This window comes from Colias croceus, chromosome 9 (assembly GCF_905220415.1).
Source record: "Colias croceus chromosome 9, ilColCroc2.1".
Classification (NCBI taxonomy): Eukaryota; Metazoa; Arthropoda; class Insecta; order Lepidoptera; family Pieridae; genus Colias; species Colias croceus.
In genome coordinates this window covers 3,654,911-3,674,656 of record NC_059545.1, presented here as the reverse complement: position 1 = coordinate 3,674,656, position 19,746 = coordinate 3,654,911, and the positions used below count along the sequence as shown (strand labels likewise).

The 19,746-nt window shown below is 32.7% G+C and overlaps 1 protein-coding gene across 5 annotated transcripts in view; it reads left to right on the top strand.

The window, feature by feature from the left end:
- LOC123694241 (collagen alpha-1(V) chain-like) overlaps window positions 1–13,910 on the top strand; it is a 76,618-nt gene extending 62,708 nt beyond the window's left edge. For all 5 annotated transcript variants that reach the window (XM_045639624.1, XM_045639621.1, XM_045639625.1 and 2 more), the window contains 6 exons: window positions 402–524; window positions 2,981–3,129; window positions 5,566–5,745; window positions 8,571–8,714; window positions 10,348–10,437; window positions 13,427–13,910. In XM_045639624.1, coding sequence (XP_045495580.1) covers window positions 402–524; window positions 2,981–3,129; window positions 5,566–5,745; window positions 8,571–8,714; window positions 10,348–10,437; window positions 13,427–13,487 — 747 coding nt within the window. In that variant the 3' untranslated portion in view covers window positions 13,488–13,910. The remainder of the gene's footprint in view (window positions 1–401; window positions 525–2,980; window positions 3,130–5,565; window positions 5,746–8,570; window positions 8,715–10,347; window positions 10,438–13,426) is intronic.
- Window positions 13,911–19,746: the final 5,836 nt, after the last annotated feature.

Genomic DNA, 19,746 nt, shown 5'->3' with positions numbered 1-19,746 from the left:
CTTATCGCGCGTTGCGAAAAAAAAAAAAAAAAAAAAAGACGGAAAAAATTAAGACGAAAAGTTGTCACGACACTTTTTGCTATAGTTATCTCGTCTAGCTCTGTCTGTCTGATTGTCATGATTTTTTCTTAAGTGTCGTGTCGTTTATCTTTTTGTATTTGGTCTAAGTAGTTCAGACAATTTGAAGAAGGATTATTTTTTTTGTTACAAATAATTTAGTACTTTTGATGTTTCTGTACAATTTTGTTTGTAATACTTAAAGTATCGTAACGAAATAAAGTGTCGTGTCGAAAGTGAGTATCTGTGTCCATCTGATTTGTATTAATTTATTTCAATTGAACATAATATTACCTACTATCTTAAATTTTATAAGTACATATTAAATTAATTTTAATAAACAGGTAGGATCCATGTATTCCCCACAAAACACATACAAACAAGCAAGCACAACATACAGGCCGATGCACCCGCGTTCGCCTACCGCGGCTTTGAAAGATAGATCTTTTCTAGCTGAAGGTTCATATGTAAGTATTGTTTATTTATATGTATTTTTTGTTTGAGTGTAGTAAATTTAATTTTCAGTTAACTAGCTTTTATAGATTTGTGATATTTATCACTATCACTACATAGTATAAAACAAAGTCACTTTTTCTGTCCCTAAGTCCCTTTGTATGCTTAAATCTTTAAAATTACGCTACTGATTTTGATGCGGTTTTTTTAAAGATAGAGTGACTCAAAAGGTAGGTTTTAGTATATAATTTATTAGGTTTTAGACAAAGCGGGCGAAGCCGCGGGCGGTAAGCTAGTTTAAAATTAAAAAATTAATGTTTTCGAGACTGATTCTCAAGATGTAAATAAAAAATGTCTTATGTTACATTGTTTGTTTGATGATATATATTTTTTGTGGATATTCGTTAGGTCTTAAGTTCTATTATGATCGTAAACCGTATTTTGTATCTCGTAGGGTACCTATCAAATGAACGTTTGCGAAAAAGCAAGTTTTTTCTAAGCTAGTATCATAGCTCATTTAATAATTCAACTTTCCCAATCATTACACCAAACCATAAGCCTATTCAAACCATCCAAAATATATACATCAAACTAATTAACAATTCAAACTTTTCACTTCAATCAACAGCTGTCTATTTATAATACTCGAATTTGAATAAAGTGCGAACACGTTTGTCGAGTTACGTAGGTACCTACAACATTTGTGTATCCACTACAAATGTTTGTCGATAGAAATTGAACTGCAATTCATAGGGACTTGACTGATACGGCAATATTATAAACCAGCTTTCCGCCCGCGGCTTCGCCCGCGTTTTCAAAGAAAACCCCGCTTAGTTCCCGTTCCCGTGGGATTTCCGGGATAAAACCTATCCTATGTGTTAATCCAAGTTACCCTCTATATGAATGCTAAATTTCATTATAATCGATTCAGTAGTATTTGCGTGAAAGAATAACAAACACACACATACACATCCATCCTCACAAACTTTCGCATTTATAATATTAGTAGATAGGATAGGATTTTATAATATTAGTAGGATAATAGGACTTAATATTTATAAATGCGAAATTAACTCTGTTTGTCTATGTCATACTACAATATTATTATTGAACCGATTGGGATGAAATTTGGTTCAGAAATAGCTTGAGACCTGAGAAAGGACATAGGACGCTTTTATACCTGAAATCCCACGGAAACGGGAATTATGCGGGTTTTTATTAGACTACGCGGGTAAAGTCGCTGGCGGAAAGCTAGCTATTATAAGATTGTGAAAGTGTGTTTGTTTTTCTGCCATTCAAGCTGTAAGGGAGCATTTTCTGATAAGATAGTCGTAGCTGAAGCACAGAATACATAATAGTAGCTAAACGCTACAGAACGGACACTCTCCGCCTCCCGCCAAAATTAAACACTTACCTCACCCCGCACGACGTCTTTAGACGAAACGCAACGAAGATTGACAACATTAATCAAATTGACTTAAAGCAATTTTATTATTTTGGATTTGTGATTATCGTTTTTCGTAGAAAATGGTTAGATATTGTGCTGTTTACGGATGTATTTCATCAGAAAAACGCGAATTTTTTTACGCTAGTCACAAATGTGCCAACCATAAAGAGTTTACACACACATTTGCAGTCTCTACAGTGTGACTGTCAAAACTATAATTTTGTATGGAGTGTCCGGGGTGTGGCTGAAGATAGGAGGCTAGAGATTGAAAGCGATCAAAAGCTAGTAACAATATATTCCGAATTGTAATTTAAAATCGTCTATTTATAATACTCGAATTTGAATGAAGTGCGAACTCGATTGTCGAGTTATGTACAACATTTGTGTATCCACTACAAATGTTTGTCGATAGAAATTGAACTGCAATTCATAGGGACTTGACTGGCACGTCAATTGCTCTTGGAATGTTTAAAACAAATACAATTCTAACTTAATATTATAAAATACTAGCTATCCACCCGCGACATCGCCCGCGCAATCAAATAAAAACCCGCTAAGTTCCCGTTCCTGTGGGATTTCCGGGATAAAACTTATCCTATGTCCTTTCTCGGGTATCAAAATGCTATACCAAATTTCATACAAATTGGTTCAGTAGTTAAGGCGTGATTGGTGGCGCGTAGAAGTAACAGACAGACAGACAGAGTTACTTTCGCATTTATAATATTAAGTATGGATAAATAAAGTAACTATGTCTGCCCCTTCTTCACGTCTCAATCAATGACACGGTCTGGATGAAATATGGTACAGATATAGCTTGAGACCTGAGAAAGGACATACTATTAACTATCTACTAATAGTACTTATCAATAAAACGTTTTAGTAGTATCACTTGTATGTTTGTATGTAACTGACTTCTTTAGACACGATTCTTACCTAGATAAACGGACAAATTTAATTCAAACTGCACAATAATTTCAAGAGTTTAAGCGTGTTTTTTTTTTTTAATATTTTAATTATTTTTAGATTCGTATAGCGGCTCTAAACGACCCGTATCCCGGGAACATGATGACGTCAACTAACCGAACAGGAAGGAACGCGATGAACCAGGCTTGCTACCAACAGTCGAGAACGCGGAACGGGTCTAGTAATTTCGTAGCTTTCTTGGCTACTAAGTAAGTATGATTTTTTATAATTTGATATTATTAGAATTTTCTTTTTAAATAGGTATCGACTAGTAAATTTATACAGATTTTCATAGTATTAACTGGTTGTATTCATTTGAGTTTTTTTATAAACAATTTTGATAAATTGACCTTGTCAATATACAATTTAATGAAAAATGTCGAAGCAGTTTAATCTTATGTGTTTTATGCTTCTGATTTTTTTTTAATAACCTAAAACAATAATGCTCTCATTAATCAAATAATTTCAAGTGTATTACGTCTATGATATTTTTAAATGATTCTTGATAAATATTTTCCTTAAGTCCATCTGACTTTACCCTTCCATAAGTATTATTATATCTTTCACAAGTGAAGCCATCTGGCAACCATAGCACGCTAGAATAATTTCTAAAACATTATATATATCAGACTAGCTGCTCCGCGCGGTTTCGCCCCCGTGGCTCCACTCCTGTTGGTCGTAGCGTGATGATATATACCCCATAGCCTTCCTCGATAAATGAGCTATCTAACGCTAAAAGAATTTTTCAAATCGGACCAGTAGTTCCCGAGCTTATCGCGTTCAAACAAACAAACTCTTCAGCTTTATAATATTAGTATAGATTCTTTAATATGCAATACTATTTAAGACTATTTCAATAAACGCGAGTTATTTGTATCTGTTTGTGGCTATCAAAGTTCTTATCCGAAACTTTCCCTATTGTGAGTATAAAATATTAGTCTACGCGATTTCATCAAAGTTTCTTGGCGCTGATTCAAAAGTTACCCCGCAAATACTCGATAATATTACTAAAAAGCAACAGTTATTTATTATTAAAATTGTTTTATGCTCCTTATTAAGCGGTCTGAATAACTGTATTGGAATTTTGTTCGATATACATTCCCAAATCTACACTATATATTAATATAATATAGCTGAAGAGTTTGTTTGGTTGGACGCGTTATTCTCAGAAACTACGGGTCTGAATTTAAAAATTATTTCCGTGTTAGATAATTTATATATCTAGAAACGCTATGTTATATTATATATCATCACGCAAGTTCAATAGGAATAGTGCGTAGCGGGTAAAACGCAGGGCACATCTAGTATATTTAAAAAAATTATGAGGCGTGCAATATTCGTAGAGCAACTTTGAAATTTATGATGCATATTATGACTTAGAATATTATACTCGCTACTTTTTATAGAATACTATACAAGTGAAGCAGCTGGTCTAAGCTATATAGATAAAATGATTGAATTACTCATAACAATGTTTACTTATGCGTCGTTTTCATGTTTCATCCCTCTAGGTTTAAAGTATTAACAACAATAACAATCTCCTCCTTTTACATAATATTATGGGATGTAACCTACATACATTTCCAAACTATCGTCAATTCTATGTCTAGCCTAGATTGTTCGATTTTGTTCAAGAGTATATCGTATACTAGCTTACCGCCCGCGGTTTCGCCCGCTTTGTCTAAAACCTAATAAATTATATACTAAAAATTATATTCCTCTTGAATAACTCTATCAATCTATTACAAAACCGCATCAAAATCCGGTGCGTAGTTTTAAAGATTTAAGCATACAAAGGGACATAGGGACAGAGAAAGCGACTTTGTTTTATACTATGTAGTGATATAATTTAAGGGCTTGAGTACGAACTCAAGCCCTTAAATTATAGGTAAAAGGGAATTATCAACTTAACATCAGGCGAGATTGTGGTCAAGCGCTTCCCTATTATAAAAAAATCATGTTTTAACATAAACTAAAGAAAATCGGATTGAATATCCCGATGATAATGAATGCTAAATATAATCCAATTATTTAGTACTAAAACATTTTCCTAATAATGCAATTTGCATTATGAACAATTAGCAATAACAATAACAAATGGTATTACGATTACATTGTAGTTCCGAACATCAATATGAACGATTTCATAATTGTATTACCGCGTATTACGTGATTTAGAAATTTGATTGGAGGCTTTATAATAATTGCTTTGAATAATTTAGTTGTTGTTTTAATTAAATTATACAAACTGTAGTTAAATGTGAGTTCCGAATTCCGCTAAACATTAGAAATGTGAAAGGTTAGGTTTGGGTGTTTATTGTTTGCGTATGATTAAATTAATATCGTTTAAGCTTGTACAAATTGACTATGATTACTGATTAGGTAGAAATAGTTGATTTTATCTGCAGCTAATCATATAAATTATTAAAATTGATAATTGATAACTTATGTTTCATTACTGTTTAATTTATAATAAAAAAATATAATAAAATACTTACTTACACTATTTAGATTAATGAACATTTCTTGAAAAAAATAATTCCACTTTCTGTGAGATCATAAATCTGGAAAGAAATTATGTAAAAAAAATTATTAAGACTTTATTTAATCTATTTCTAACCTAAAAAATAATTATCATTTTCCAGAATTGAAGATTTAATATCAATAGTGAAAAAGGAATCAGACAGACATTTGCCAGTGTTAAATTTGAAGGACGAAGTGCTTTTCAACTCTTGGATGGATATGTTCGACGGTTCCGGAGCTACGCTTGTAACAACGAACATTTTTAGTTTTAGCGGTCAAAACGTTTTTATTGACCCCCATTGGTAAGTTTCTTATGATTGTAAATTTTCAGTAATTCATAGCTAAAAATTTTCTTTTACGTGTTTTGTAACAATATCTGTTTAAATGTACCTTGAGAGCTTTGAACAGGAACCATTTGTTCCCAAAAAGGCAATATGTAATGTGTCTAATTACTTTAAAAACTAAATATGGGTTTACACTTTACTCTTGTGAGATACTACTCATTTAAAAGTATCATTTTTACCTTTATAGAAAACTAGCTTACCGCCCGCGGCTTCACCCGCTTTGTCTAAAACCTAATAAATTATATACTAAAACCTTCCTCTTGAATCACTCTATCTATTAAAAATAACCGCATCAAAATCCGTTGCGTAGTTTTAAAGATTCAAGCATACAAAGGGACATAGGGACAGAGAAAGCGACTTTGTTTTATACTATGTAGTGATATAATATAATAACACAATAAGTTGTTCTTACAAACTAAAGACTCAAACTATCCTTAAGTTTATTTGATTCAAACGAATTGGATTCTAAATTCTACGAATAAATTGTTCAAATCCGTTTCAAAATACCATCGTCTGTTATGGTTTTCTGCACAGGGTTTTCTGTATTATGGTTTTGTTTCTCTTCCCCTTTACACAATCGGCTTAGGTAAACAAGCGTAAAATATTATTCGTAAAATTGTGTTTTTTATACGTTTGCGGTTTGGTATAAAGCGGACGTTTTCGTGTATGTGTTTCTTTCATTGTTTCTGTAGCTGGGATTGAATCTTACATTTAAACGAGTGTGATATATCTGTGCATTTTCCCTGATACATGTTTAGGAACAAGAGCCGCTCAATTTTCTCGTATAATATTATGATTAAATAAAGTTTTGTATTTAAAAAAAATCATTTATTGAACCAAAATATTTACATAAAATACACATAAATAAATAAATAAATAAATAAATAAATAAAAAACACATAATAAAATACACATAAAATAACATAAAATATACATAACATACCATATTACACAAAAAAAAAGGACCCCAGACTTCTAATATAGCTTTCGCTGTGTTTCAGGAGCCTGTGCATGTGATAGGCCTGTGCCTGTGTGTCATTAAAAAAAATATTAAATCTGTATGTAGGTAGTATTATTATAGATAGGGAGGCGAAGAGGGGAATTTTCTGCAATACTCGAGCGTGGCAGTTTAAGATATGAGAGATACCTTAGACCTAATAGAACAAACTTTTTCACTATTTAGCTCTATATGTAGTGACGCGCGCCTAGGATAGACGATCAGATTAGTAAAAAAAAATCGATAGTCTGAAATACTCGAGCGCGTCAGATTAAGATATTGGGGGTTGATTTTAGTGTTTTAAGACTAAATTTAATTAATCTGACCATAAGTCCTTGACGCCGCCGAGTTATAGGGTCGCGAACTTGTAAAAAAAAAAACGTTAACCCGGCATTCTCGAGCGCGATTTTTTTTATTTTTATTTTGAAGAATATAATCTAAAACTTACTAAAAACACAAAATCTGCCGGTTTCCGCATGACCGGAAGTCTGGAGGAGCCATTTCGTCTTCCGAAAAAACGCGTTGCAGCATATAAGTCGCGAACTTTACTTTTTCAAAAAAAAAAAGTTTAAATAAACAAAAAAGGTAATTTTATTTTACAAAAAAGGTCTCTTTTCATTTTTGTCCAAAGTTTAATTTTTTTTTACTTGAAGCATCATAAAAACTCAAACTCCCGGTTTTTTGAGTATATCTCGAAAACTGAGGGTGGTAAGAAAAATTGATATGAAATAACGATGATTAAAAAAAAGAAACCCACAAACCTTTTTCGGTCAGATTAAGAGAACCCACCAACATTTTTATCAGATTAAGAAAATATGCTTTCAGTATACCTAGATAAACAATATTTTCCTAAAGTCCTTACCTTTTTTTTTCTGCATTTTCAAAAATTCATCGTAACATATCGTCATGCCGTAATCGTCAGTTTTTTTTAAGGGGAGCTTTCTTGGGGCCTAATTAACACCCCTTCCGAAAATCTGACGCGCTCGAGTAAATTTTTTTTTTTTGTGCATTTTTGACGAATTTATATGCCTAGCCCCACCACGCAAACCGGCAGATTAGTATACCGTTGTTATCAGAGGCACTTGGGGCATACGTAGTATGAATATCTGACGCGCTCGAGAATGCCCAAGTAACTGTTTTTTTTTACAATTTTGAAAATCCGTACACGCCAAACCCACCGCTAAAATGGTTTTTACCATAGAAGCTTTTCTTTTCGAAATTATTTTCTCTTTCGATTTTGATAAGTCTCGACGACGCCGTTGAATTACGCCATTTAGCTACCTCGCCTCCCTATCTATTATGTGTGTGTGTATTTTGAATGGAATATCCGATTTTTGAGTCAGCACTGTTTTGATAATTCCTCTTTGAGATAGTTATAATTTCTTATAAACAAATATATTTTAGATTTTTCTTATTATGCTAGTATATATGATTTTATGCTAGTATTAACATATTAAACTCGATCTATTGTGATTCCTAATAAATCGCGTTTAAAATTATTTATTTTTAAAAACATACTTTATTTCTTATACCTAGCAAAAAAAAGACGTGTGGCACTCGGGGACTGCCGCGGTAAAGCTATTGCATGCTATGCTTTCAAGCCACACCTCCGCCCGTCGGAGTGGGGAGCGTGAGGTTTTTTCGTTACGGAATTTCTCGATTCAGTCCCCGCGCTCAAGGCCCGCAATAGAAGCTATGCAATAGCTTAAAAACGTGAATTTTAAGCTTGAATATGTATTTTTTCTTATTCCACTTAAGCATTACTTTATCCTATGAAATATTCCAGGCCAACAAAAGCAATATGGCACGGGAGCGACGCCATAGGAATTCGTTCGCCAGAAAACTCATGTGAAGAGTGGGAAAGTAACAGCTCACAACAATATGGAGCTGCTTCTTCATTGTTAAAGAGTAAACTTTTGGATCAGGAATCGTGAGTTGTGTTTATTTATTTTTTGAAGTGAAACTTCTTTAGGCGCGTTGAGAGTAAAATTTCAAAATCTTTAAACCTTGCCAAAAAGTTTCACTTCTGACACAAGTGCTACGTGTGATCGTCCACGTACGTACACACGCTCTTTTTTATGTTCCTACTTGAAGTGGAGATGAATCCAAGCAACCGAAAATCTTTATTTTATATTTTAACCTCCTGGGGCCTGCGGTCATATATATATTACATAAACAATAAAAAAATATTTCAACGCCATCTTTTGCGTATATGCGCGAATAATACCTCAAATCGATGTAGTGGTATGTCATCCACTATACTAAACGGTTTTTGGTTTTATAAGTGACAGTGATTTGAAGTATTCTCATTTCGAAGTTGACGGTGGCTGTGCGACGGCAAACACGTGGTCAGTAATCTTACATTTCTAGTGGAACCATTCGTATATTGCAGTATATCTTTGTATATCTAATGATAATAGATATTATTTCTGCAACTGCAATAGTTATTTTGTAAGATAAATTTAAAACATGTGAAAAATATTAATGTTTTCTTTTATGTCATACTGGTAAGACATTTGGTCTCAATTCTTGCCAAATTGGTATTGGTTACTAGAGCCCCATGTATTACCTATATGACATTCTTTAGTTTATGTTACAGATTTTATTATAATTTCCAAGGATTATAAGATACTGAGATCTACCAACACCTGGATGAGTCAAATATTGACCTATATGATGGTCCTATGGAGTTTCTTGCCGGTTCTTCTCCATAGATACTGCTTTCCGAATCGGTGGTAAATGTTAATACTGTTGTGACGATTCAAAATTGCTTTTAGAAGAAGTCTAATTGAATAAATAAATGTTTGAGATGAAGATAATACCTCAAATGATACCGATGAAGCCGCCCAAATACCAGAACATGATTCTTCTTCCATTCGTCCAATGAGTATGAGTCATTTCAGAACAGAATCGTCACTATGTATGTCATCTTCAGTTGTTGGCAGACCATCTCGGGGACGCACATGACGTGGACCAAGCTTATGGGGAGGCTGACCGAGAGGATGGATTAGAAATAAGACCTAGGGGTGGACGTGACAATATAAATACACCACCACGCCGGTGCAAAATACATGAACTGGTCGTTTCTCACCCTTAAAAATACCTATCTTTGAACCAAGGTACAAAAAATAGACACAGAACAATGGATAGAATAATAACTATTTAGATTCAAGTTTAAAAATATATAATAACTAAAAAAACATGTAGTTTTTCTTCATTTTCATAAACTTATTACACTTGGAACTGGGACCCCCTGTAATATATACATGACATAAAGAAAATCCAAGTTTTCCACGAAAGATTTTTTTTATCATTTTTTTGAATATCTATAATTGCATTAGAACAGATACAGCTAATTTTTATTTCAAAAGAAAGAGAAAAAAATCCTGGGTCTCAGGAGGTTAATGCTCTAATTATGGAACTTAATCTAATTATAAATTAAAACAAATGTCGGTTTTATCGCAATATAGAGATTTCTAGACGTAGGGAGAGTAATTAGCTATGAGTAAAACTATAAAATATTTTAAGATTGTGTAATAAATGTCCTTTTTGATGTATTTCAGATGGACGTGTGATAACAAGTTAATAGTACTATGTGTTGAAGCCACTTCAACAGGACACAGACGTAGGAAACACAGACATACACAACATCGGTAAGTTCTATTATCTTTTTATTTACCTACTATATTAGTCTCTAATCTCTATACTACTTTAAATAAAATGTAAATTTTTAATTATTATCACTGCATGGTTAAAACAGGTGAATCGTAAACATCAACAATATTAATTAACACATTATGTATTCGAAGGACCAAATTTACTGCATGGTGATTAAAAGCGGATACTTCAAGAAAAAAATACATAAATGAACACAAAACGGAGATTAAGATCGATTAACCCACATTTCACACATATTTTGATAAAACACCTGTATGTTACTTGACTTAACAAATACAGAAGCAAAACATTTTAGACTCGCTTTGACCGCATCAAAGGGAACTCACGCGAACTTGGTTTACTCCCAACGCGTTCAAGTGTATGGGAATCTGAAATTTCAACTATGTATTTATCGAACTATGTTTTGGAGAACACTTATGGACTCACTAGTTATGTCAAAAATGACAATATAGTAATGTCTTTTTAACGATTGGGGGTGGTTTAATGTACAAAACTATTAGTAACTGAATATTAGCGTACTAGTAAGATTAACATTTGGGCAATTACAGAATAAAACTGCCTAAATTTAAATCATTTCATAGGAAATTTATTTAATCTAAAGACTAATTAAGGAGGCATTAGTTTCAGAAAATCTTTCTTAGAACAATTTCTATAATTGCAAATTATAATTCATACAGTTCCATGGAAAATAAAGCTAGTTTTCCATAAATAAAATTATCCTTCATTTATTAATTCAGTTGATAGGAATTAAAAAAAAAGACGTGTGTCACTCGGGGACTGCCGCGGTAAAGCTATTGCATGCTATGCCTTCAAGCCACACCTCCGCCCGTCGGAGTGGGGAGCGTGATGTTTTTTCGCGGAATTTCTCGATTCGGTCCCCGCGCTCAAGGCCCGCGATAGAAGCTATGCAATAGCTTAAAAACCCCCCCGTTCATTTTAGGATCGAAATCATTCCTTTGCCCATACATATTCCATTTAATACACTCCCATTAAATGTAACAACATAAAATAATTTGCATAACAATCCAAATACAACTGTATTAATTGATTAAACGTTTCATATGTAACAAAATACGTTAAGTAGTAATTATCTGATTTGTCGGTTCAATTCGTAATGAGATTGCGTCCACCGCAAATACGTGTTCATTCATTTTAACCCAGAAATATAGCTAATTTATAACTGCTATACAATTCACATTATTTTTGGAGTGATCAGTTTCGATTAATGTTTACCGTTCAATAATTATTTTGTATCGTGTGATTAAATGGAACATAATAATATAAATGGTTGTAGTAAGTTGTGGGTTTGCTAATTGCTGCGGGAATTCTATGAAATGAAATTAAAACCCTTTATTGTACCAAAACATTTTTATTTTTGGTTTAATAAAGGATTTTAATCAAACAATACATTTAAAATTAGCAAAAGGCTGCCTTATTGCTATGTAGTGATCTTTACCAGACAACCCTTAAAGTATAAGTAACAAAAGTAAAACCCAAAAAACAAGGAAAACTAAATATAATGTTCAATATTGCTCTACTAATAAATACAAACTCATATCATTGCTTCATATTCCGCTGTACTTATGCCGGGTTGTGACCTATAACAAATTTTATGTCTCAAAATGTATCGAATGGGTAACTATGTAGACGCATTTATGGTCAGTTGCACTCACCTTTGCATAAATGAAATGCTGGTTTGGTAAAATGCTACTTTCAGTATATTGGTGATTCCTGCAGCTGCAGAAGCTTTGTTTTCTATGCAAAAAACTTGATAGATATAACTTTCCAACTCGTAACCACCTTCTGACGTCTACTTTACTAGAGAATGGTGACTACCATGACAATATTGTCAAAGTCTAGATATTTCAGCCCCCCGTATCTACAGCTTACGTCAATCTCATACATTCGTAGTCTATTCTATTGAACGCTACGCTAACAGAAAGCCACTTGGCTAGGGGGGCTGACAAGAAAGATGTAGATATTTTTAACGAGAATAATAAAAACATTTATAGGAAGAATATACTTGTTTTGAATAGGAATTAAAAATAATGTTATGAAACCATGAAATTACGGGAAAATTAACAGTCGATTCTTCAAACTATCAGCGAAAAGCGTGGCCTTTTTTTCAATTTGCCAGTATGCACAACGAAGCAGTAGTTATCAATATAATAATAAGCTACAATAATAAGCTATTTTTATAAAGACAATATTTTAACTAAGTACTACAGTCTACAACTATACAAATCCTCCTATCTAGAATCCGCCAACTAACACAGAACACAAACATTCTTAAAAGATAACGCTAGTCATTTTAACTAATTAGGCTGTTTTGGCATCATTTGTTGCCTAGCAACAGGTTGCTAGCTCATTATTAAGGATATCTTTGAAATCATCCCGCATTACACTCCCAATATTAATTGCGTCTTATACTTTTATGTAATATCTTGTATCAGTATTTAATAATAATAAAGCGTACTTTATTCCATAACTTACAAATTTTCATTTCACGGTTTGAATGCTCATTCCAACCCCACTATGTAAAATTATTTTAGTGTAGAGCATTTTTTCGTTGTTCTTAGTGCGTTCGAAAAGATTCTATGCAATGTTCTAATACTGAACAACACTGAATACGAGTTTTTGTTCACACTAAGATCACGAAAGAATGCTCTTGCTCTAGTTCTAGCTGTATTTTAGTTTGATGTAAATGCACCGTCAAATGATGTTAGTATTAATAGTATATATTATTATTATGCTAGTTAGTAAGTGTATGATTGGTTGATGAATGATGAGTATGATTATATATTTAGTTGAAGTATTGATCTCGTTTGAGTAAAGGCCTCCTCCAGTTTCTTCTATAGACTTCTATCACTTACCTTATATATCCAATCCTTCCCTTCCCTACAATATCATCACCCCACTTTTATCAGTACTAATTTTTTTTAAATATTGTTTTCTATTTTTCAGGTCTCAAATATACTCAAGACAGTATATGGCTCAGCGGCAGAAACAAATACCGGAACATTAACTATATTAAAACGTAGTATTATAGTTTTAAGATATTTGTAAATATTCCTTCTTTTTAGCATCATCATCGTCAGGTTGTTTTACGATAAAAATGCATTTTGTTTTTTCATCATTTTCTACTTCTTTTTTTATTTAAATCATCGATTTTTACACAATCATTTACTTAAGTTTCGTCTATACTTAATAATTTAAGTATTTAATATTACTTTACTTGAGTTATTAATTTATTTTAAGTTTGCATTTTTACTGTTAAGAAGTTATTAGGGGCTATGATTTTTTTTACGAACGGACTAACAACTTCAATGAGTCACTAAGTCAGTAAATGTAAGAAACAACAATTATCATAAGAGCTTTTGTATTTAAAGTGATAAATAATGTAAACATTAATTTATGTATTGTGCCATAAACAATGTACATTTTATTTGATACATTCACGTATATCAAAAGTGAATAAATAAAAATTATTGATTTTATTTCTATTGTTTCATTTTATGTTATTTCCACAGAGTAGCTCTAGAAAAGTAAAATAATCTGTCTTCCTTAAGGCTGCTGACGGTCTCGTTCTGCGATAAACCTAACCGAACCTTATAGTTTTGTTCCTGTAATAATTTTGTTTGCTAAAAATCTAAATCTATCTATATGAATATTATGTCTTATGCCAGTAAAAACAAATTACGGTTATTCAAATCATTAATAATTAATATAAAATGTTCTAACGACAAGCCCTAAATTAATTTCGAGTGCAAGTAAAAAAGCACATACATAATATATAAACTTATAAATTGAATAAAAACTTTACGGCACAGCGAAGGCAAAGGTTCAACTCTTCACTATTATTAATTTTTTTCTGTACCAACTATAAAATATTTCACAATATAATAAATCATATCCTTATCTCAAACGCAACTATATTTAAACATATCATACATTTACATACTATGAAAACTTCATTTGCAATAAGACTGTATGAGTGGCTTAATGCTCTTGGACGTTCAGCACTTACCGTGAGATTGCGATTTCAAGAAGTTGAAAACCTTTTTAAAGGAGAATGGCGAAACTGGGCCTAACTGTTACAGAAATCATAATATATTTAAAATTCATTATGTTATTTTTAGTAATTCTTGGTAAAATATTTACTTCTGATTCTATGGGAAAACAAATCTTTGAAAAAAAAGATAATGTGTTCACTACCGGCATTGTTATTTAGATTTCTATGACTACCGGTCTTATCAAGCAGATATTGTCAGTGTTGTCAGGAGTAAAAAAGTCGAATATATCGATTAAAGCGTGTCCCAGACAGACGCGGCCTGCGGTGGCGGTGGCGGTGGCGGTCAGTTGGATGACTTGAAAGTTCTAGGAACGACATAGACAGACGCGGCCTGGACGCGGTCACAGCGCGGCTTACCGCGGCCGCAAGCCCCGCCCTCTCCGCCACCGCTTCTGTGTGAATGAGCGCGCGGACATGAGGCGGTCATTACGCGATCAGTTGTAAATTTTTGCAACAAGCCGCGTGTACCGCGTGAAATTATGCCTATAAACACTGAGTTGTTTATTCAAACAGTGCAAAAGTACCCAGTTTTGTATGATACATCACATAAAGACTTACTACTCTTACGTACTCTTAAGAAATAGCTCTGTATAATTGGCGCATGCTGTGTTAACCTCTAATTATTTGTTACTTTATCGCAAGAAATATATGTTATATAATAATTATATTAAAGAATCATTGTAAACAAATGTTGGTTGACCAAATAAATAAATAAATACTAAAAAAAACAACAGAATTAAAAACAAAATATGGGCAATAAAAGCAATAAAACTTCGTACGATTGGCCATTACTAACGTCCACTTGCAGGTGAGACTCGAGAGCTAATGTGCCGCTGTAGGTTAGAATGACCGCCACCGCGGCCGCGGCAGTATATTGTTATCACGGTCAAGCAAGAAGGCAACAGCAGATCGCCACCGCAGGCCGCGTCTGTCTGGGACACGCTTTATACGAATGAATGTCTATATTTTATTTTTAATTTTATTGAATTCAAATGCTTTATAAATCAGAAGCAAAACTTAACTTATTTTTAACACATGTCTTAATTTATTTAGATCATTCTATAAAATAAAAACATGTTTTACTTAATCAATAATAATTATAACATTTTTATTTAGGTAGCTGGCCATTAATAAAATGTCAAATTATTAATCATAATTGTGTCAGTGATGAGTGATTTGTTTATGTTTGTTGTTTGACATTTGAGTGAAGTTTTAGGCCCTTCTCCCATTACGATACGCATAGGCGATTCAAGTATCCTGCAAGTCTCGGAGACTAGTCGCCGCGGAGTATCTCACATACATTTTTATGTAGGCTCGCACACTACGCTACTGGTATCCTACACGTCCGCGACTAGTATAGCACTACTCACCGTGTCGGTCGCTTTTGCATCGCGTCTCGACTCTCGCGTGTATCTCTTCGTTAGAAAGATAAAAATATCTAATCATCATGTTGTACTTAGTTCTCGTTCGGCTACAAAAACTCTACAAATTATGTTTCTTTCAATATATGGATGAATCCAGTACTTCTTACTCTTACGTTGGCGTCTTCTATTTCTATAAAAAAGAAAAACTGCAAGAGCTTCTTCGTCACTGGAATTGCAGATTGCTCGACATAACCACGTAACTATTATTGCAATAAATAAATGAATTATTATTATTATAACGTCGGTCCACAAAAACGAGGCACAATAATGATGAATTTAGTCATTTTTCAGTCGCATAATATGCGAGCATCGGGTAGCTAGCAAATATCTAAGTAGTATTCTACGCGAGTATCGTATTCTAGAAGTATCGTAGGTACCTAATGGCAGAAGGACCTTAGTAACGTTATATTCAAAATTGATCTTAATCAATATCCCAATATCTCTGCTATCCCATAGAAAAGATCTATAATTATTATATTCATAGAGTCTGTATATTTTTATCTATTTAATCACCCATAAATCATCAGTGTAACGATCAGGCCCAGAGTCCTATGGGAGTTTGCCATTCTCCTTTCTCTAGTAAGTATTGGAGGATTTAAAATACTTTTATCTTACAATGACTTTTTCGGTTGAGTTTTTAAAAACTGTTTTGTGTTAGAAGATTTTAATGTGTTATCATAAATAAAGAAAATTTGTTTCACTTTTTAAAATATTTTAGCTTACAGTTAGCCTTACGCCATTTAAATTCTTAATAATATTTCCAAGTCTATCACGACATCTCAGGAAAAGTTTATCCTACCTTAAAGTTATAACAAGACATAACACATAGACATAAAAGTGATGAAATAAAAAAAGAAGTTACATTTTATTTGCATTAATAGATACATAAAATAGGTACCAAATCTTTACCAATACTAATTAAAACATCAGATACGCAATCAAATATCAAGCAAGAAGATTGAAACCCATACAAAATACAACATCAAAATGTAAACACACAATATACTATATCCCGCAAAAAATATTGAAACGAAGACACCGCCAAAAGCTATAAATAACACAACATAAACGGGGTCAAAATGACGTTTTCGAATAGAAAAAGAGCCGCCGTTTCTCTCCATATATTACGAATAATGCCCCACTATCATGTCTTTCAAACTAAACCGCACCGAGTTCTGAGCTTGTTACGCGATACAACAATTGTCGGACATTTTAACTTCGCCGCCGTAAACAGAAAGTATAAAGCGGACTTAATGTTGTGTAAAAAATGACTGAAAAAGCGACGCAATTCAAGCCGGAATAAAATTTAAAAGGCGCTTTTATAGCGATCGTTAAGAATGAAAAAGTTGTACATTTTGGGTATAGGTAACTGATGTTTTCCGGTTTATGGGAAATTGGGAATCTTGCACTTTTATAGCTTACTCTTCATGATGTAAATAAAAAAATAGTCATACCACAAAAAATGTTTTGGATACTATCAGTCCATTATGTATTTTCTTCGAGATTTGTTTTGAAGGCCTAGCAGCAACAATTAACATATCATGTATTATAAGATTAACAGAATAATTTTGGGTTTCATGCCGTCTTGTGTATCTTTTGTATTACTATAACTAAGCATAGCATCTTTAAACGGCTAGTATATCAGGAACACATTCACTTACTGTTAAAGACAGGACAATTACTAAGACCAGCTACAATTGGCAACAGACTTGAGTCCAATAATCCTAAATTCTACAGGTTGATTGACCGGTTGTGCAATCTTAGAGCTTACTACTTGACAATAGAGAGTCGATAATAGAGTTAAATCGAAGATAAACACTATCATAATATCTATCACTATCATAAACACTATCAAATACATAAAGGTGAAAATTTCCATTACTGATTCCCCAAGTCAAAAAACTAGCATAGAATGATAACTAAATATTATGGTTAAAAGTGTTCTGTCAGAGTTTCTATAAAAATGGATCGCTAATGTAGACATTTTATCAAGGCAGTATCCCGGGTCCCGACATGTGAAAACTCGTATGTAACAAGGGAGTAGTTTACACCCGAGTACGCAAGCGAAAAATGCTTTATTCGACATTTACGTTGCATATATTTTTGTAAGTTTTTAGCTTGGTGAGTTAAAAGTTAATAGCTTCAGTTATTTATATATGTGGCTATAAACTTCGACAACATAATGTGAAACATTTTCAAAACTTGCAAGCACTGAGGTAAGAAAAATTTTCGTTTAAATAACGTAAGTGTGTAACTATAAAACGATCACTATGATTATTCATAGAATCACCAAATTTTTGATGCGTACTACGATTTTTTGGTACTTCAAACTCAATTGGAACAACGCAGTATTGATTACTGTGGTCAGTAAATTTATCGACAAATACTCTTACTCTGAAAACAAAAGAGCCCTATAATCCTGCAAGTAGCAAATGGTCCTCATCGAGTCGAAAATCCGGCAATTTTTCTCAAGTGAGAACTGCACAAAATACGAGTTCCTATAGTAATGCTGGCTGGCTGTATTCCAGCCCCCAATCTATTAACAATACTCTGTTACATTAGGAAACATAAATAGGAGCCCGACTATTATCTGTTCGTTAACGCTTCGTTAGGCTAACTGTTTGTACGTTTAGCTACAATCCGATATAAGAACCGAAATGCCAGCATGTTCTTTGTATTATTTTGCGGCTTACGAATAATCGAATCCCGCTAAATGTGTGCAATCTAAATGGTATGCTATACTTGCTTTTACTGGATTAAATCCTTGTTCACATCCAATTTACGTTTAGTTTAACAATTTGTGTTATTAAAATTAATTTAAAGGTTTAAATGAATATATTTACTATTTGTTTGATAGTACAAGGCCTAGTTTTTATGATTCAATTTTAAAACGTTATTTTTACTAAACGAACATTACTCGGACCAATCTTTAGTTTAATGTGATTATAATTAAATTTTATAACAAAAAAACAGGCTTTATTCTTTAATCATTGCTATAAAAAACTCTTGAAAATACCGCTAGTCATTTTCTTAAAGATTCTCCTTAAATTAGTATATTTTGAAATGTTTAATCGAGTGAACTCATATCAAACAATTAACTTTAGAAAGGTAAGAAAATTCTAGAACAAAACAAACGACAACTGAATTTAGCCACTAACACAATGTAGCCAACTGAGTCTGTGAAAGCATAATTTGATTATCCTTCTGAGATATTTGATACTGCGTCGTCAAATGCTCTTTTGGCTCCTATTTCAGTAACTGGATTCAAATTTACGAGAAATAATGGCCTCCTTGTGCAGCAAAGTAAAAGTAACTTTAGTATTGTATGAACTGTCAAACAGAATAAGGTATAATATTGTTTGATATAATTCTAAAATAGATTTAAATAATTTAAATGTAAAATAATTTAGAAGCAATCCCGAAATTAGTGTAGATGTATGGATGTTTGTGTGTTAACCTTTCTCTCAAATGTACTTGAATAAAATTTGGAATAGAAATATATACACATCAGGATGTGTGAACCCTCAGATTCTCTCACGCGTAATTAGAATCTGAGGGTTGTTATTTTAACATAATAAAAAGAGGAGAAAAATAGAAAGAGAGCATAAATATATTTGCGGCATTATTATCTTTGCCCGTATAATATTTTGAAACAAGGAAATTAATTAAGAATAAAGAGTATTTCCCATAGCGACAAATCTTCAAATCCGCATAAATAATAACTGTTATAAAACTAATTAACTTTACACTAGGCAAATTTACCAGTAGTATGTTAACGCCTTATTCTG